The sequence below is a fragment of the Lissotriton vulgaris genome, chromosome 11, assembly GCF_964263255.1.
Source record: "Lissotriton vulgaris chromosome 11, aLisVul1.2, whole genome shotgun sequence".
NCBI lineage: Eukaryota > Metazoa > Chordata > Amphibia > Caudata > Salamandridae > Lissotriton > Lissotriton vulgaris.
The window spans coordinates 941930134-941948916 of NC_141699.1; the positions used below are offsets into that span (position 1 = coordinate 941930134).

Here is an 18783-nt window from a genome sequence, read left to right on the forward strand (position 1 = left end):
AATAGGTCATCCCTGACCTATGTGTGTCCGCTTAGCACTGTAGAGTCGCTCCCCCTCTCCTCCCCTCTTATCATCTACTACATTATCCTATCAGGCTTAGTCAGATATCCTTAATTATTTATTTAGAGTCCCCCCTTGTTCTTTTAGTTCTGTCAGAAATTCTCCCGCTTTTATTTCAGAAAAAAACATTCTGGTGCGACCTGCTACTATGACCTTCAATTTCGCTGGAAACATCAGATATGCCTCTGCTCCTTGGGACTGAAACGCACTAATCAACTGTCTTAGCCTCCAACGCCTCTCCACTGTTATGTGACAGAAGTCAGGTCTCGCAAAAAAGGTTACCCCTTCCACCGATTTTTTGGCATCAGGTCTGGCTCTCTCCATTAGTTCTTGTCTTGCCAGGAAGTTTCCGAAAAAAACTAGCATAGCCCTGGGTAGTGTTCCTGAGCCTTCCTTGTGATTTTTTCTTACAAAGAGTGGGTATCTGTGGGCTCTCTGCACTTCTTGTTCCCAGTTCCATGGAACCTCTGGGAATGCTCCCTTTAACAACTTGACGACAAAGCCTCTGGGATCTTGGCCTTCAATCCCTTCCTCTATTCCCAGGAGTCTAGCGTTGTTGCGCCTCTGGCGATTCTCCAAGTCCTCCACCTTCCACTGTAAATCTTCCATGGTCTTAGTCTGTCCCTCTCTAGATGCTTGCCACTCCGTTACTTCGTCTTCTAAGCGGCCAGTTCTTTCTTCAACTTCAATGATTCTTTCCTCCACCTCCTCAAATTTTTTATTTATTTTCCTAATTGAGGCTTGGATTTTTTTTGTGTCATGCCTGGCCCTGCGACTTTCAACCCTTGCCTCCATTTGTATCTGTTTCAATGTGGCAAACATCATATCCAGCTTCCCTCCATCATTTTGTATCTCTTTTTCATCTTCTTTGTATATATTAGAGGTAGCGGAATAGTCCCATACTAGCCTTTTAGTTGTTCCCTTGTGCATATTCTGGGGAGAGCCTGTTCTTCTCGCTGCTGTTTTGCGCTTCTTTTGCGTGCCTCTCCCTCTAGAGCTGTCGCTATCTTCAGAACTCGAGAATGAACCTGATAAGTCTCTCTCTTCCTCGCTACTTGCCAGTGTAGATTCAGATTCTGTTTCCTCTGGGATAGAGAAGAAACAATCTCCATCAGCCCCTTCAGCCCCTTCTGCACCATCCATCCCTGCCATATTCTCATTGTATGTCCCCTGTGCAGCATTCTCCATGTCTTTAGCCTGTAACTGTTCTTCCCGAATTTCATTTTCTACCTCTTTAAGGGCCTCGAGCATTTGCCCTGTATTTGATATCGCACCCCCACCGTTCGTCTCTCTCACCTCTTTTGCCGGTTCTTGAATTCCATCCTGTAATTCCAGCATCTGTTCTTGTTCCAGAACGCCGCCGTCTGCCTGTGTCAGAGCCGCTGTCTGACGCTCCGCTGTAGGCTCCGCGGGAAGCGTGAGCTCCGTAGACACTGGTTGCTTGGCAATGCTTCGGCTTGCGTCCTCGAGGACGTTCTGAGCTGTACCTGCCGGCGGCCTGCTTGCCGTGTTTTGCAGAGTTCCTGATGATCCTAGGTTCCCTGACGCCTCCGCTTGGGTTCTGGCGCTGAAAACCTCGGATACTGAGGGTTGCCGATATATGGTATCGTTTCTCTTTCTTTCCGCTGCATCCCGGATCGATGGCGCAGTGCTAGCGCTTCTCGTGTCTTTGTTGTGGTTCAGCGCTTTCTCCTTTTCTCCGGCTTTCTCCAATTTTCGTAGCTGTGTCTTTGTTAAGGTGGAGACGGTGGGGGTTGTCTTTTTGTTAATAGTTGGCACTTTTGTTTTAGGGCCTGGATTTTTTACTCATCGGCAGGAGAGGGGTCTGAGTGCGACTTACTCCCACAGCGCCTCGGCGGCCATCTTGCCCCCAGTAAACAATATTTTTAACTTGATATTTTTGTACTTACCTGTTTGTAGATACAAACTCAATATTCTGTCTGTAGATATTTTGTCAACAATATTTTTGATAGTCGATATTCTGTCCCTCGGTATTATGTCAGTGATCCGTGGGGTACCACTGTGATTGGCATGACCTACCCTATAGGCCCCTAGTATATAATAGGGCGGGGGATTGAAACTACCTTGAAGCCTTGAAGTTCCTAGTACCCAGGGGCATGGCGGTTTAGAGGCCAGCAGCTGTTTTTGCACGTGCATGTGTGCACTACTGAAGCCTGGGGTCAGTTTAAAAGCAGCACTGGGTGCCAGGAATACTTTTAAAAAGTAAATGGTGCCCAAACTCGACTTTGGGGTTTGAGGCACTTAGAAGTGGATAATCTACAATGGTGTGGCATATTAGGAACCCCCCGGGTCTCCTCTAGGGGGTCAGATATGCATAAGGTACCCCCTTATAAAATGAGTTTTATATGCCCTGGGTTAAGTGACGTTTCACATTTCACATTTCACTTCCCACATTGTGGTAAAGTGCTGCTCAAATTCGACTTTAATGCTAGGAGCGCTGTGGAGCTAGGATCTGCAATATTTCTACAGATTCAGAACCCCTACATTCTCCCCTAGTTGCACATGGGGTGGGGTTCCTGTATATATAAGGCAGGTACTTATAAAATATTTTTTTGTAAGTTGTGGTTCTGGAAAAATGGCCTAAGTCATTTTCCCATTGAAAATCCCCTGTTACATAGGCTAACATGGTAGGAAGTTATTGATTAATAAATAACTCTTGATAGGAGAGGGCTAGAAATACCATTCAAAGATTTCCCAGAATTGTATTAATAAATCCAGCAATATCAAATTGTTCAATTTCTCCTAAAGTATAACTACAAGAAGTTATAAGACTTTCTTGTTTGTAAGTCCAAATTCAGCATTCCAGTGGTCTGCCCTGATTGGTCAGAGTTAAGTGGATTAGCCAGGCTGCCTTGTGGAGGTGATAAAGAGCCCCTGGGGTTAACCAGCTCTGCTGGCAGGGCAGTGTGCTGTTCCATAGGAATGTCAGGCCAGGGGGAGGAGTCGTAAACTATGTTCTTCAAAGAAGAGAGCAGAGAACAGTGTCATTTACAACTCTGAACTTCCCACCTTAGGCAGATGTTAGGATTAAGGAAGGTATGAGCAGACAGAGGGGGAGTGTCTAAATAAATTAAGCAGCCTAGGCGTGTGTTTAGCCAGCTCTTACCTCCTTGCTGGAAAATCAGCCATTATGGATTTGGAAGATTTTATGCTCTCTGGGACAAAATAATGCCACACTCTACAGGATGTGGTCATATCTTGAAGGAGTTACCCTGCTCCCATTAGTCAGAAGTGACCTCCTGCTTGAACCAGAGAACTTGGAATAAGTATCTGAGAGGGGCAGAGCCCTCCAGATCTGCTTCTTGAAACTTACTGAAGCAAGACATTGCCAAGCGGAAAAGTTTTGCTGTGCAAAGAGTTCTACGGTCTGACCTCTGAAAACTGCACCATCTGAAACTACAGCCCTGTCGATTATCTTGCTGACCAAGAACTAAAGAGTGGACTCCCTGAAAGCTACAGGTTAAAAGAGCACATCTGGAACAATCCCAACTAAATCCGCACCTTGGAGAATCACCAGTGGATTTGTAAGCGTTTTGTACCAGTGGATTGTGGGAACTGAAGTCCTCAACTTTCAAGAACCATCTTGGAGCTTCCAGACCCTTGGAGAGAGTTTGAGACACTTTGGGACCCCTTGAGGAACTGTAGGAAGAAGTTCAAGAAGTTTGGCGAACTTTGGAGCAACTTTAAAAAAAAGCTCCATAGAGAGACCAACTCAACCTGGCCAGCCAGGCCGCCTGCCTTCAACCGCGAACCGGCCAAGCCATCCAGGTCCGTCCCGATACAAGCTCCATCGCTCCTAATTCCAGAGATTGACCAGGACTAGAAAAAAAATTGATGCCGTCGAACCCTCACCGGATTCGGCTACACGAGGACATGAGGAGCATCGAGAGACCCCGTGAGAAAAAGCTCCAGAAAAGTTTCTAAGTTCGCTTGCAGAAAAGGTGACCGGGAGCAACCGCTGACATGGCTTTTGTAGTTCGGACTGGACTGTTCCCATGGGGCAACAGGGTCAGAGCTGATTTGCATATCGCCATTGTCTAACCCAGGGTGGTGTGGAGTGCAAAAAAACGATGGATTTGGGCCCAGATCTTTTGACTGGGGGAGTGTGTGACATTGATCCACATTCAGTCCATCACTTGTTGTTTTTGCAATTGCCGCCCTAAGTGCGCTGGGGATGCCCAGACGTGGGTCCCAGGCACTCCACACCACTTGGAGTCAAGCTAGCCGGGCTGATGAGAGGTGTTACCTCGAAACCGGTCCGGTCCTCGGATGCTTGATTCTGTTCTGGGAAGGACATGGCTTTTGTAGTTCGGACTGGACTGTTCCCATGGGGCAACAGGGTCAGAGCTGATTTGCATATCGCCATTGTCTAACCCAGGGTGGTGTGGAGTGCAAAAAAACGATGGATTTGGGCCCAGATCTTTTGACTGGGGGAGTGTGTGACATTGATCCACATTCAGTCCATCACTTGTTGTTTTTGCAATTGCCGCCCTAAGTGCGCTGGGGAGGCCCAGACGTGGGTCCCAGGCACTCCACACCACTTGGAGTCAAGCTAGCCGGGCTGATGAGAGGTGTTACCTCGAAACCGGTCCGGTCCTCGGATGCTTGATTCCGTTCTGGGAAGGACATGGCTTTTGTAGTTCGGACTGGACTGTTCCCATGGGGCAACAGGGTCAGAGCTGATGTGCATATCGCCATTGTCTAACCCAGGGTGGTGTGGAGTGCAAAAAAACGATGGATTTGGGCCCAGATCTTTTGACTGGGGGAGTGTGTGACATTGATCCACATTCAGTCCATCACTTGTTGTTTTTGCAATTGCCGCCCTAAGTGCGCTGGGGATGCCCAGACGTGGGTCCCAGGCACTCCACACCACTTGGAGTCAAGCTAGCCGGGCTGATGAGAGGTGTTACCTCGAAACCGGTCCGGTCCTCGGATGCTTGATTCCGTTCTGGGAAGGACATGGCTTTTGTAGTTCGGACTGGACTGTTCCCATGGGGCAACAGGGTCAGAGCTGATTTGCATATCGCCATTGTCTAACCCAGGGTGGTGTGGAGTGCAAAAAAACGATGCATTTGGGCCCAGATCTTTTGACTGGGGGAGTGTGTGACATTGATCCACATTCAGTCCATCACTTGTTGTTTTTCCATCGTTTGCTGGCCTGGATTCCTGAGTTGCCCCGCTGAAGCGTTCTTGAAAAATGTTCTAAGTCCGCTCCAGGGAAGTTGACCAGGACCTCGTCACAAGTCAATCCGGCAAACCCTCACCGAATCTGGACTGGCTGGGAGCTTCGAGGGGCCTCGTGAAGAAAAGTTTCTAAGTGTGAAGGTAGAAACTGAGACCGGGACCTGCCGCGAGCTATAGCCGCTCAGGGCTCCATCGCGCCCAACCTGAAACTTTGACTTTGGCCCGGTCTATCGCGAGCGGGTATCACAATATGGTGCTATAATCTTCTAAGTGCTTTATTTTATTAAATCTTTGAAAATTCATATCTCCAATTCCCTACATTGGATTTATGTTGTTTCTGTGTTATTTTAAAGATAAAAATATTTCCTATTTTCCAAAATTGGTGTAGGATTTTAATTATGTGTTGTGTCTTAATTATTTACTGAATTGGTGTTTTTAAATGATTTACATACCTGTCTTTGTAGTTACGCCTGCCTGCTCACAGCCAAGCTACTAAGGGTTGAGCATAGGAATAATTTTCTGAGACCTATGCTGAGTCCTACCATGTGCGGGTGGCCTTATTGCCAGTGGTAGACCGACATTTGCCCCACCAACAACCCACTTTCCAACAATGTTGTTTAAGACTATTTTTACATTTTGAAGTAGGGCTGAACAAACATGTTTATCAATGTTCCTCCTGGTTGAGGCTCATTCTAATCTGCTGCTTCTATTTGACTACATCACCTTTTTAAACTTACATTGAGAACGTAATTGAAAGGAAAAGGAGCAAACTGAAGCATAAATTCAAGAAATGAGAATTAAGTTAAACTTGTTTAACCATTTGGTGTTTGACTTGTGAATTTGCGCTTTTATAGTTTTAACCAGAGCCCCTGGAATTAAGTGATTATGCAGTGTGGCATTTTCCAGATACTTATGGATTTTTTGCACTTGCTACATAACTTAGCCCATCGGAAATTCAGGCTGTCATTAAGGTTCTCTAGCTGAAGGAGGAACTGCACAGGCCCAGACCCTCTAATGCAAAGGGTTTACAGGAAAAGTACAATTAGGGCAACTCTCATCTCACAGATGTGCAGTGTGACCTTTTTGGGGTGCAGATGCACCAAGGGCCAGGTTTGAAAGATGAGGCTTGAAATCATGGCCATCATCTCTCTATCAGGGCTTTTTTAAGCCTCTACCTGAAAGACCAGACTGTTTTTTTGGGGGGGAGACCCCCCCAATCCACCCCTTTTTTTTCCTTTTTCACACATGCCTTTACTACGTATCACGTAGTAAAGGTATGCGTGGTAAAGGCTACTCGTAACCACACATGCGTTGTAATGCATGCGTGGTTATGGTTATGCATGGAAACGGCTGCGTTGTAGTGGCCGTTTCCCCTCCAATGCCCTATGCAACTTCCCTATGTAAACGTTTAGCTTCTAATGCCTCCTACAGATTTCTTGCATACAGATATGGCCAAGTGCACCTTTTACATGCACAATAATATCTGATGTGGTCCATGTCATATTCCCTTGAGCAGGTTTAGCCCCAGAGTAAAAGAGCATTCTCTCTTAGGCCCATGCATCGCCTCATCTGCCTTGCATAGCTTCCCTATTATTTTTATTTGTAAACAGATTTTATTAGGTTTGTACACACTGTAGTACGTCATCACAGTAGAGTCATATAGGTTGACTCCTCAGTCATTTCACTATACATACCTAAGTTCTAGACATGGCAATGGCAAACTCAAAATCGAACTGAGACTTGTTTCCTTTCCTCCCTCCCCCCATGAGTCAGTACAGTGTAGCATGAGTGGGCTGAACTTGTGGTGTTACCAACTCTCATATTTGAAAATGATTGAGCAGTCATAGACAAACGTATCTGCAGCGGGGTCCGTAAAACAGTTACGTATCAGGCCTAGCAAGTGAGGGTGTATGCTCTCTATGGGGCGTTCACGGAGATTCCGTATGCAAGCCCTCAGGCATGTCTTGTTATGGCGTCAGCCAGGCCCTCCAACAGAGGCTCTCAGGCTCTGGCCACCTCTATGTTCCCCAATCCCCTCTTGCCCTCGTGCAGCAATATTCGCCCTTCACAGTCTGCCCACTTCAACATTTCTCTTTTCCATACATGTAGGTTGGGCCCCCCAGTGGCTTCCAATTCCTCGCTATCTCCCATTTAGCAAGGACAAATGCCAGGTCTTGGAATCTGCTCGTAACAATAGTCTTCGATCTGTGGGAAAAGCATCCCAGTAAACAGTGGCCCGGGATATGTGGGATCTCCCTCTTGATAGAACCCTCGACTGCATGACCTTCCCAAAACTCATGAAGTCTCAGGTAAGCCCAAAACAAATGGAGCTTGTGCACCCTTATCTCTCCGCAGCATGGGGGAGGCCGCATCAGCTATCAGAAAATATCTGCGTATGTGCTCTGGGGTTTGATAGGACCTATGCAAGGTGTAATAGTTACTGAGTCTGAAGCACCCATTTCTGGAAAACTCTAGCTAGTATGCTGTCCCAGTCCTTTATTGTGATGGGGTGTCCAGATCCACCTCCCACTGACAGTGTAGCTTCTCCACTGGTCGTTGCTGGTCTGCATTCAGTGCCTTATATAGGCAAGAGACTGCTTTCGCTGTGCCCGCAGAGAGAGCCATGTAATAGCAGCTCTGTTGTGATGGGGGATCAGTAACTCCCATATGCCAGTATTTACGTATTTCTGTACCGAGTGCTCTCTGTAGTAAGAAGTGACATTGAGGTGGATCAAAATCCTTGTGAAATTCCTCGAAGGGGAGTAGTTTAGTACCCCTGTAAAGATCCCCCATCTTCGTCACCCCAACCTCAACCCAAACATCTCGATCTATCCAAGAACCCCGATGCGGAAGTGCTCTCAACATGTCCATCGGCAAGTAAGGGGAACAATGAGTTCCAATTCACACTTTCTGCAACCCTCGTCGCCAGCACCTAGCCTGTACTTTAAAGTCACTTGAATCCCCTGCGTACCCAAAGGAAAACCCCCAAGAGATCCACCCATCTCTCCGATGCAATATTTGGAACAATAGCGTTAAGCCCTTCCTTGCTACCTGAACGGACTATAGACCAAAATTCTCTCATATCCCTACAGCCAAGTGCCTTTTTTATGGCAGCCCATTTGGTGTTTTCCCAGGTCTGTTTGGCCTCAGACTGCACTATCTTATACTCGAGCCTTTTGGATTTAATTGCAGATCTATTCGAGGCTTTAATTTCAGCCAACAGTGCCCCTTGGCTATCCTACAACCCGAATCATACCATGTATTGGTCTTCCTGTTATTCCTAGGTTTGCCCATAAGTGGATTAAGTATTAGAGTAAGAACGGTCACTAGACCCTTATGAATATTAAAAAATTGGATCATAGACAATTTCTGCCCTAGGTCTAGTAGACCACTTAGATCATCGAGTGCCCGAAGGACAATTTGGTAAAGGGAACTCCTTAGTTCAGGGGATCTTTTTACCACTGGCCATTTTAACCTTCTTCTATCATTCGATAATACTGGTATATCCCGATTGTCCTCTCTTACGCCCCTATTTAGACTCATCTCAGGGAGGCCTAGTTCAAGAGCCAGGGCATTATGGTCACTGTCGGGGCGCGGTAAATCCACAAAATCAATGACCTTAAACCATGTACTAACCTCAACCAAAATATAATCAATGCAAGAGGACTGACCTGGGCGATTAAAGGTATTATTACCCTCCAGATCAGATTTAGCACGGCCATTACAAGCTCTCAGGGAATGGGCCGATGTAATTGAATTCATTTGAAGAGCTATTGGTGACCAAGCCCTAATCGGAGATGTTTGCAGGTCTCGAATGGACCATGGAGAGTCCTCAATGCTGGAAATAGATTCAGTCAGACCCGGAAGTGGTTCATATTTACAATTAAAATCTCCTGCAACCACCAGAGTACTCGCCCCTTTAACCATAGAAATAAGGTTATCTAGGGAATCCAAAGTTGAAGATTCTTTTCCCTGGCTGCTAGGTCGCGAATAAACGTTGATAAGGGTCACACTGAATTTTGACCTGAAAGAAAGTCTAATGCATTGGAGTTCTGGAGAAGGGGAATTTAGTTGGGTCACTGTACATCCCAAATGGGAGGCAATAAGGATGGTCAGGCCCCCAAACGGTCTTCCTCTCGCACCAATAGATGCCAAATTACTGACTGTCAAAAATCCTGGCTTATAAAAAATTTCCCTGGACCACGTCTCCTGAAAAAGACAGATATCGAATTTATCTATAAATAGTCCCCAATCTGGACTAGCCACTTTATTGGAGAGCCCTGCCACGTTCCAGGACAAAATAGAATTTTTAACGCCACAAAACTTCAACCTGCCACAATTTTCAATTGGAGTCCTAGTACCCGGGACTGACACATCAAAGGATCTAACACTATTTTCACTTTCACAAATGATGGTTTCCGTTTCTGTGAGTCGCCAAGAAGAGGAAACAAGGGTTATCTGATGGTGGCCTTCAGTTAAACCAGTCTCTGGTTCTTCCAAATTTATTTGGGTGTCCCCATTGTGAAAGTTGGTATCTGTCCCTAGATTCATTGGGCTCGGACACTGGGTGGAGGGTTTATCAATGGGCCCAGGTGGAAATTGATCAGTATTTAAAACATCCCGCCCTGCCAGTCAATCAACATCCTCCAAAAGGGCAAACCGATTAGAAACAGGAATGTTGTAGAACGGGGGGTTTAGGTATGGAGTGGGGGGTGTGTTATAAAAGGTCTTGGCCCGTCTAACAAATTCAATTAGGGGCTGAGGAAAACCAGCCCTCCAAGGTCTTGGATAGAAAAAATCTAAGGTAAGGACTCTGATAGGTGTGATGTAATTAGTAGGAAGTGATGGTTGTGCCACTAGTCTGTGGGTGGTTTCTGGATGCCTAAAGTTGATGATCACACAATCCCCGGCAATAGTCTTCTGAGTGGGGCTCACCCAAGCAACCCTCCTCACCAACAAGATTTCACCTGCCTTATCATACAGAAACTGGTTATTTTTCCCAAGCCAAAACAGAATCTTATTACGAAGTTCTAGCTGGGATTCCCTAAGTTCTGGAATTCTTGCCAGAATAGTTACGTAAGGAACAGCCTCAGGGGAGAGGTTGATTGTTGGAAGAGAAGATTGCTGAATCACACCACTTCCACCCCCTGTGTTCTCCTCAGCATAAGTTAAAACACTTGGATTACCAGCAGTTGGATTTTTACCAGATTGGGTATGTCGGGCAGTTGGCGGCTGCTGCAAATTGGAAATATTCCCCTCCCTACCTTGGGTTAATAATAAACATGCAGGTCCTAGGTTGGAGGTTAAAGACCCTACCCCACCAATTGATTTTCTAACTTTGGGAATATGAGGGACCTGGATTTGGGGCACTTTGACAGCTATGGGTGGTTTAGATGTGGAGAAGTGTGGCTCAATGGTTAGAGCAGGCAGACCTTGATGCAGAGCTCTGGCTAGGGACCAGGGTTCGATTCCTGCCCTGGCTTGTCTCGCGCTCATTAATTCCCCTGACCGGATAGTCTCGCCTCAGTGCCTATTCTGATCATGGGTCCCACGCTGTAACTCTGGGCAATAGCTTGCTTAGTCCCCACAACGGCCCCCACAACGCGAGGGATGCCTGGTCTGCACCATGGGGGTGCCCAGGAGTGGACACTTCACAGGGAAAGCCAGGAAGGGTTCCCTTGCGGTATTCGTACAAGCGCCGGGAAACCCACTGCGGGTAGCTGTGCGCGATACAAGTACAAAAACATTTACATTTACATTTACATTTAGATGTCTGACTCAAGAGTAGTTCCTGTGGACTAAAAGGCGCAGCATTAGCAATCGAATTAATAGTGGCTTTGTTATTGGGATGTATTTCCATTGAATTTTTTGAGGGTGCAAGTTTCTATAGATGTTGGAGAATGGGGGTAATCTCTTCCCTTACCATCATTCTGAACGGGGTCAACAGATCTACCATTAGGGCTTTAGCCCAGGGGGAGGGGGGTAAGTCTGCTCTATTGGGGACTTAGTAACGGAAACTTGAGGAGTACCACTTTTAGTTGACTTCTCATGACCTCTACTGGGCCCTCACCTAGGCTTTTTCCCCTTAGGACCACAGTTGCTACCCAAAGTCCTTTTCCTTGGTATACGGGCAATGGGTGAAGAACCCTCAGGCCTAGGCTCGGTACTTGGAATAATCATATGTTCATTAGTGGCTAAGACCATATTTGGAGACACATTTTGTTCAGGAAAGTTCGTTAAATCAGTTGATGTTCTAGCTCGTGATGAGGCCAGTGAAAGATAGTCAGGCGTAATAGAAAGGCGTGTTTTTGTCAGTTCAATTTCGGAAGTAACAGCGCCTATCACTTTTTGAAGTATTAAATCAATTGCTGTGGGGACTGAAGGTGACGGAGGATTAGCCTTTGAAGCAGAGCGCTTCACTGCACAAGCGCGTTTCCCTTGCGCACGTAGAGGAGGAATTGGAGGGGCCATCATAAAAATAACAATACTTACAGCAACAGTCACGCCTATAAGGGATTTTATTAGGACTCACAGTACCTTTGTTCCACAGGAAGGGTCAGAACCCCAAGATTCTAAGAGTTAGAGGTGTGGCCCAGCCTAGAATCTTCCGGTCGCTGACGGACAAGGACGGGCCCACCCTTGGCCCGGGCTTTGCCCGGGCGCCGACCATGCGTGTCCCGCATTGCATGGGGCGTGAGCGCTTCAGTGAGGCGAGAGGCGTCGTTGCTGTGGCGTCACCAGACCACGCCAAACAGGGAACTCTGGGCATTGTTGTTGGTCGGAATAGCCATTCCCCTCACCGTGGTGTCAAGATGTGGAGTTGCCGGTGGTGCGGACTGCTCCCTTCGCGGCGCACCCAAAAGTGAGGAAAAGCGGTTCCCCTCACGGCTGGAAAAAGGTAAAAATGCAGAACAAGTGGAGCGTGTCCCGCGTTGCGTGGGGCGGGAGCGCTTTAGTGAGGCGAGAGGCGTCGCTGCTGTGGCGTCACCAGACTGCGCCGAACAGGGAACTCTGGGCGTTGTAGTTGGTTGGAATAGCTGTTCCCCTCACTGCGGTGTCAAGATGTGGAGTTGCCGGTGGTGCGGACCGCTCCCTTCGCGGCACACCCAAAAGTGAGGAAAAGCCATTCCCCTCACAATTGGAAGAGGGTAAAAATGCAGAACAAGTGGAGTGCGTCCCGCGTTGCGTGGGGCGGGAGCGCTTTAGTGAGGAGAGAGGCAACGTTGCTGTGGCGTCACCAGACCGCGCCAATCAGGGAACTCTGGGCATTGTAGTTGGTCGGAATAGCCGTTCCCCTCACGGCGGTGTCAAGATGTGGAGTTGCCGGTGCTGCGGATCGCTCCCTACGCGGCGCACCCAAAGGTGAGGAAAAGCTGTTCCCCTCACGGCTGGAAGAAGGTAAAAATGCAGAACAAGTGGAGCGCGTCCATATGCAGAACAAGGGGAGCGCGTCATGCATTTCTAAAGGTAGCCCTGTCTCCATCCTCCTCATTTTAGCATCTGGATCCCACAGGAAAGCAGGCAATACATTTCCAATGTATGGGAAAGCTGTACTTATTCTTCAACTTGTACTATGCAAACCTGGGGTATCAAAAATGGTTCCCACTTGATTCCACTGGCATCATATACTCACAGTGTCCTCCTGCTACACATGCATAATACACTCACTGTACATACACACACACATACACATGCACATGCACTGTCACCGCAAGATCCTGCATCTTACTTGGGTCAGAAGACCACACTTGTCACTAAGACAGAGAAAAAGGTCTGGTTATGTTACAAATCATTAAACATGGTACACTGCCGCTGCCACTTTATGTGTTACACAAAGGAAAAGGCCAGTAGTCCACTGTATAGCATGAGGGCATGTTTGGTACACCACTCCAGGCCATAGGATAAGTTCTGCACTTCCCTTTATCGATGACAGGACTTGGTCTCTGCTGGGAGAGTAGACTAGTGTGACATCAGGACAAAAACTAAAACCAGCATACTAGTTTCACGTGCAGTTAGGCACTCAGGACAGAGGCACATGCCTGTATACCAGGCTGAAACATTTCAGTCCCAATAAGGTATATCCTGAAATGGTCAGTGTAGCCTCTGCATGTGTGGGTGTGGCCTTAAATTCCTTCACCCATTGTTTGATAGCCTTTGTCTGACATCAAATGCACAGTTCAGCTGCCTTGCACACAGTTAGATAAACACCTATGCCCAGTGATTTTCCATGTGCCCAAGAATTTTCTCAAGTGCCCTTTGGAACCTTAACATCACAGATTTAGCCTCAGATGTCTAACTTGACCACACATGGTGAAAGCATGGCTTTAAAAGCCAAGTGCAACTCAAGATGAGTTCATTGATGCCCAAGGTTTGTATGATGGTGCCTCCTATTATCTGACTCAAGTAATCCCTATTCATTGCTCAGTGCCCTCTTTTGACCGACTGTTTCGTGAAACGAATGTCGCTCCCCAGGACTAAGGAACTATCTCCTACTACAGCTATGATAATGTGAGGCCTTGATGGTTCTTGCTGTCTTTGCTAAGGCCCCCTTTTGCGCCTAGATAGCTACAGATATAGAAAATGCGGGAGGTTTACTTAATCTATTCCCAAGATGTCATACTCAGGTGAAGTGGTGGCACTTAGTAATGTATTCAGAGTATCAGAGGAGGGATATCAGGGTGAGACAAATGTGTAGGTAAGGACACTTATGCCCTATGAGCCCCAGGAACCAGTTACCCTGGCACCCATGAGCTGCATATCTTTAGAAAGTTTGGTGTTGCTGATCCCCACCACTGTGGGAAAGTGAGACCTCACCTCTACTGTTTACTGATTCAGTGCCCATCCTGATGTTATAGAGAGAAATGGGACAGTTAGTTAGTTTGATAGTTTAAGATGTGGATAAGCGGTGGCATCTGTGCACTCTTGAGTAACAAATAAATTAACTGGACAAAATCTAATCTACTTTAAAATGTTCTCATTTAAATTAATAAAATAGGAGTAGCTTATTTAAACACACCTTACACTAGTAGTCTAAATGTCTCAGCAAAACCTGGACAGTTTTCATACTTTTTTATGTCTTTATGGCCTTACTGCATTGCCTATGCTTGTAAACGCATAGGTAATGCCAACAAAGCAGTATTAGGTTATATTGCATTGTTTTACTTTGCTGTGATTTATTGCCCCTAGACATGGACAGAAAATAGGATGCTAATAATGTCGATTATTTTGTCTCAATACTGTAGGGTGTGAAGGTTTGGGAATTGCCTCCAAGCGGACAAGGACTTACTGCCCTGATAGCTTTGAACATACTGGAAAACTTTGATGTGAAAGGTAACTCGTATTCACAACTACAATATGTGAATGTTAGTTTTAGCAAACAATTAGAATGTTACCCTCTTTTTTGGGCCCTCCTCATTGTGAATCACAATTGTCTTCTTCGGTAGCTTACTTTTTCAAACTACCAGAATTTCGAACTTAGATGCAACCCTCATCCATCGATGATCTGGATTGGTCCATTGCCAGTGGGTGGGCAATCGGTCTAGTTCTCCCTCTCCTCCGAAGTGCTGATAAAGTCAACAAGTAAAGTAGAAAGTGTTGTGATGTAAGAGGGAGTGTGATATATCATGCAATGATGTAGATCTGATCACTTCCTGGGGTTCTGGCTAGGGCCTTTTTAGGTCTCGCCTGTCGATGCGCATGCGCATCGAGCTTGCAAGACTATGGGGGCTTATCCACTCTTTAACCAACTTGCAAGGAATCGTGGCGATTCCTTGCAGTGCACGAGAAATTTAAGCTCAATGCGCATGCGCATTGATCTTAAAAGCGCGTGCACATGCCCCCAGCCGCCTGCCTTGCCTACTCTCTCTCTCACAGCCTCCCCCAGCTCCGCCCCCTCACTTCTTGATTGCACGGCCGCTAGGCCGTGCCTCCCCTACTCTCCTCCCCCCTCTCCCTCCTACTCTCCTCCCCCCTCCTACTCCTACTCTCCTCCCCTGCCTGCCGTGTCGCACCTCTCCCCGCTCCGCCCCCTCCCCTGCCCGCCGTGTCAGCTTTCGGGAAAACAGCTTTCGCCCACAACACGGCACTTTGACCTTTCTGTAATCTCACCACTTCTCTTACCTGGCCTCTCACTCACAAACATGCAGCCCCACACTGCCCTTCATGTTAACACACAAGCACACACTTCCCCAGTCACTGTCCTACAATTCTTTTCTCATGGAAAAAAGGAAAAAGAGGACTTCAGCAGGAGCAGCAGACTCGCTCTGAGCCTAGCACTGGCCATTGTCCGGAATCCCTTTGGGTGGTTTGTAAATTCATGAGCTTGCCACTGTTTACGCCATGGCCTACCATCTCTATCCATTAACGCTTACACAACTTAGTTACAATTCGAATTAGAAGATCCTTCGCTGTATTGCTTTAAAAATACATCGTAACACAAAGCGGAGACATTGCATTAATTATTAAAGAAGAGGAAGTATCACAAACCACAGCACGAAATTTAAATACACATCAAAATAAAACATTTACTCGCTGCACTGGGGATGAGATTGCTGTGCCTCCGCTACTCTCCTCCCCCCTCCTCCTTCTATTCTCCTCCCCCCTCCTCCTCCTACTCTCCTCCCCTGCCTGCCGTGTCGCACCTCTCCCCGCTCCGCCCCCTCCCCTGCCCGCCGTGTCAGCTTTCGGGAAAACAGCTTTCGCCCACAACACAGCACTTTGACCTTTCTGTAATCTCACCACTTCTCTTACCTGGCCTCTCACTCACAAACATGCAGCCCCACACTGCCCTTCATGTTAACACACAAGCACACACTTCCCCAGTCACTGTCCTACAATTCTTTTCTCATGGAAAAAAGGAAAAAGAGGACTTCAGCAGGAGCAGCAGACTCGCTCTGAGCCTAGCACTGGCCATTGTCCGGAATCCCTTTGGGTTGTTTGTAAATTCATGAGCTTGCCACTGTTTACGCCATGGCCTACCATCTCTATCCATTAACGCTTACACAACTTAGTTACAATTCGAATTAGAAGATCCTTCGCTGTATTGCTTTAAAAATACATCGTAACACAAAGCGGAGACATTGCATTAATTATTAAAGAAGAGGAAGTATCACAAACCACAGCACGAAATTTAAATACACATCAAAATAAAACATTTACTCGCTGCACTGGGGATGAGATTGCCGTGCCTCCCCTACTCTCCTCCCCCCTCCTCCTCCTACTCTCCTCCCCTGCCTGCCGTGTCGCACCTCTCCCCGCTCAGCCCCCTCCCCTGCCCGCCGTGTCAGCTTTCGGGAAAACAGCTTTCGCCCACAACACGGCAATAATGTGCAATGAGCAAATACTTTGTTTTACCATAACTGAAAAAGCTAAAAAAAAATTTAAAAAAATTTGACCTTACAAAATTCTCATTAAATTACAATTTTTTCAAAATAAATTACGGATACATATAAAAGGCAGCTCATGTTTTCCTCGTTCTACCACCTAGTGCACCATGAATTTAATGTAATCATCCCTTCTCCGATCAAAGAAAACGCTGTACATTCAGCTTATACATGTACGGAGTATGATGTTTTTCAACTGCAACCTTCTCCAGCAGCAATAGTCGACAAGCATGCAAGTATACACCCAACGCTAGTTTAACACAAGGACCCCCTCAATCCCCCAATGCAGAATGTGGTGGGGTAGCCATTTACCCAGCCTCCTTTTTTGGGATCCTCCCGCCCAACTACTTAAAAAAAAAACTACAACTTTATGGTGGCATTACCAGAAATAACTAGGGTTTTTACTTTTGTGTGTGGAGATGTGGAGATTAAATGTACTTTGGACCTGTACAGTTGTTTAAAATTGCCATCGGTTTTATAGGGGGCTTGGGTGTACTCCCCAAATAACATTTGCATTATTCCACTAAGACCAATCACATTTAGACAGAATCTGAATATAATTGAACCTGGAAGATGTAGTTCTCCCAACAGTTTTTTTTAAAGTTGCTTGAAAAATTTATTTTTAAGCACTTTGGACTATGAATATAAATCAAAATACAATAGCATTCACAGATCACCTTATTGGAGAAATTAGGATTCTTACTTAAGTAAATATGAATCATTACCACTAGCTAATTGCGACATTACTAATACTTCCTAGGAACAGACACATTAGATTTTGCCAGGTACACATGCAAAATGATGCATATTACCACCATCCACATGCTCAGCTTTGGCCCACTCATAAGGCCAAGTAACACGAGTCGCCACTTTGACCTTTCTGTAATCTCACCACTTCTCTTACCTGGCCTCTCACTCACAAACATGCAGCCCCACACTGCCCTTCATGTTAACACACAAGCACACACTTCCCCAGTCACTGTCCTACAATTCTTTTCTCATGGAAAAAAGGAAAAAGAGGACTTCAGCAGGAGCAGCAGACTCGCTCTGAGCCTAGCACTGGCCATTGTCCGGAATCCCTTTGGGTGGTTTGTAAATTTATGAGCTTGCCACTGTTTACGCCATGGCCTACCATCTCTATCCATTAACGCTTACACAACTTAGTTACAATTCGAATTAGAAGATCCTTCGCTGTATTGCTTTAAAAATACATCGTAACACAAAGCGGAGACATTGCATTAATTATTAAAGAAGAGGAAGTATCACAAACCACAGCACGAAATTTAAATACACATCAAAATAAAAAGCTATACAAACATACATTTAATAATAACTGAAATAACAGAACGTAGAGATGAAACAATATAAATTATTCACGCAGATATACAACATACTACACAATTACACACAAAAAAAAACTGCTAACACGGCAATATGAATTGAAGCATTTACTCGCTGCACTGGGGATGAGATTGCCGTGCCTCCCCTACTCTCCTCCCCCCTCCTCCTCCTACTCTCCTCCCCCCTCCTCCTCCTACTCTCCTCCCCTGCCTGCCGTGTCGCACCTCTCCCCGCTCAGCCCCCTCCCCTGCCCGCCGTGTCAGCTTTCGGGAAAACAGCTTTCGCCCACAACACGGCAATAATGTGCAATGAGCAAATACTTTGTTTTACCATAACTGAAAAAGCTAAAAAAAATAAGAAATAAATTTCACCTTAGAAAATTCTCATTAAATTACAATTTTTTAAAAATAAATTACGGATACATATAAAAGGCAGCTCATGTTTTTCTCGTTCTACCACCTAGTGCACCATGAATTTAATGTAATCATCCCTTCTCCGATCAAAGAAAACGCTGTACATTCACCTTATACATGTACGGAGTATGATGTTTTTCAACTGCAACCTTCTCCAGCAGCAATAGTCGACAAGCATGCAAGTATACACCCAACGCTAGTTTAACACAAGGACCCCCTCAATCCCCCAATGCAGAATGTGGTGGGGTAGCCATTTACCCAGCCTCCTTTTTTGGGATCCTCCCGCCCAACTACTTAAAAAAAACTACAACTTTATGGTGGCATTACCAGAAATAACTAGGGTTTTTACTTTTGTGTGTGGAGATGTGGAGATTAAATGTACT

The 18783-nt window shown here is 46.2% G+C and overlaps 1 protein-coding gene across 3 annotated transcripts in view; it reads left to right on the forward strand.

The window, feature by feature from the left end:
- LOC147683718 (uncharacterized) overlaps positions 1-18783 on the forward strand; it is a 665741-nt gene that overhangs the window by 430044 nt on the left and 216914 nt on the right. For all 3 annotated transcript variants that reach the window (XM_086944090.1, XM_086944092.1, XM_086944091.1), the window contains exon 7: positions 14508-14595. In XM_086944090.1, the coding sequence (XP_086800216.1) occupies positions 14508-14595 (88 nt within the window). The remainder of the gene's footprint in view (positions 1-14507; positions 14596-18783) is intronic.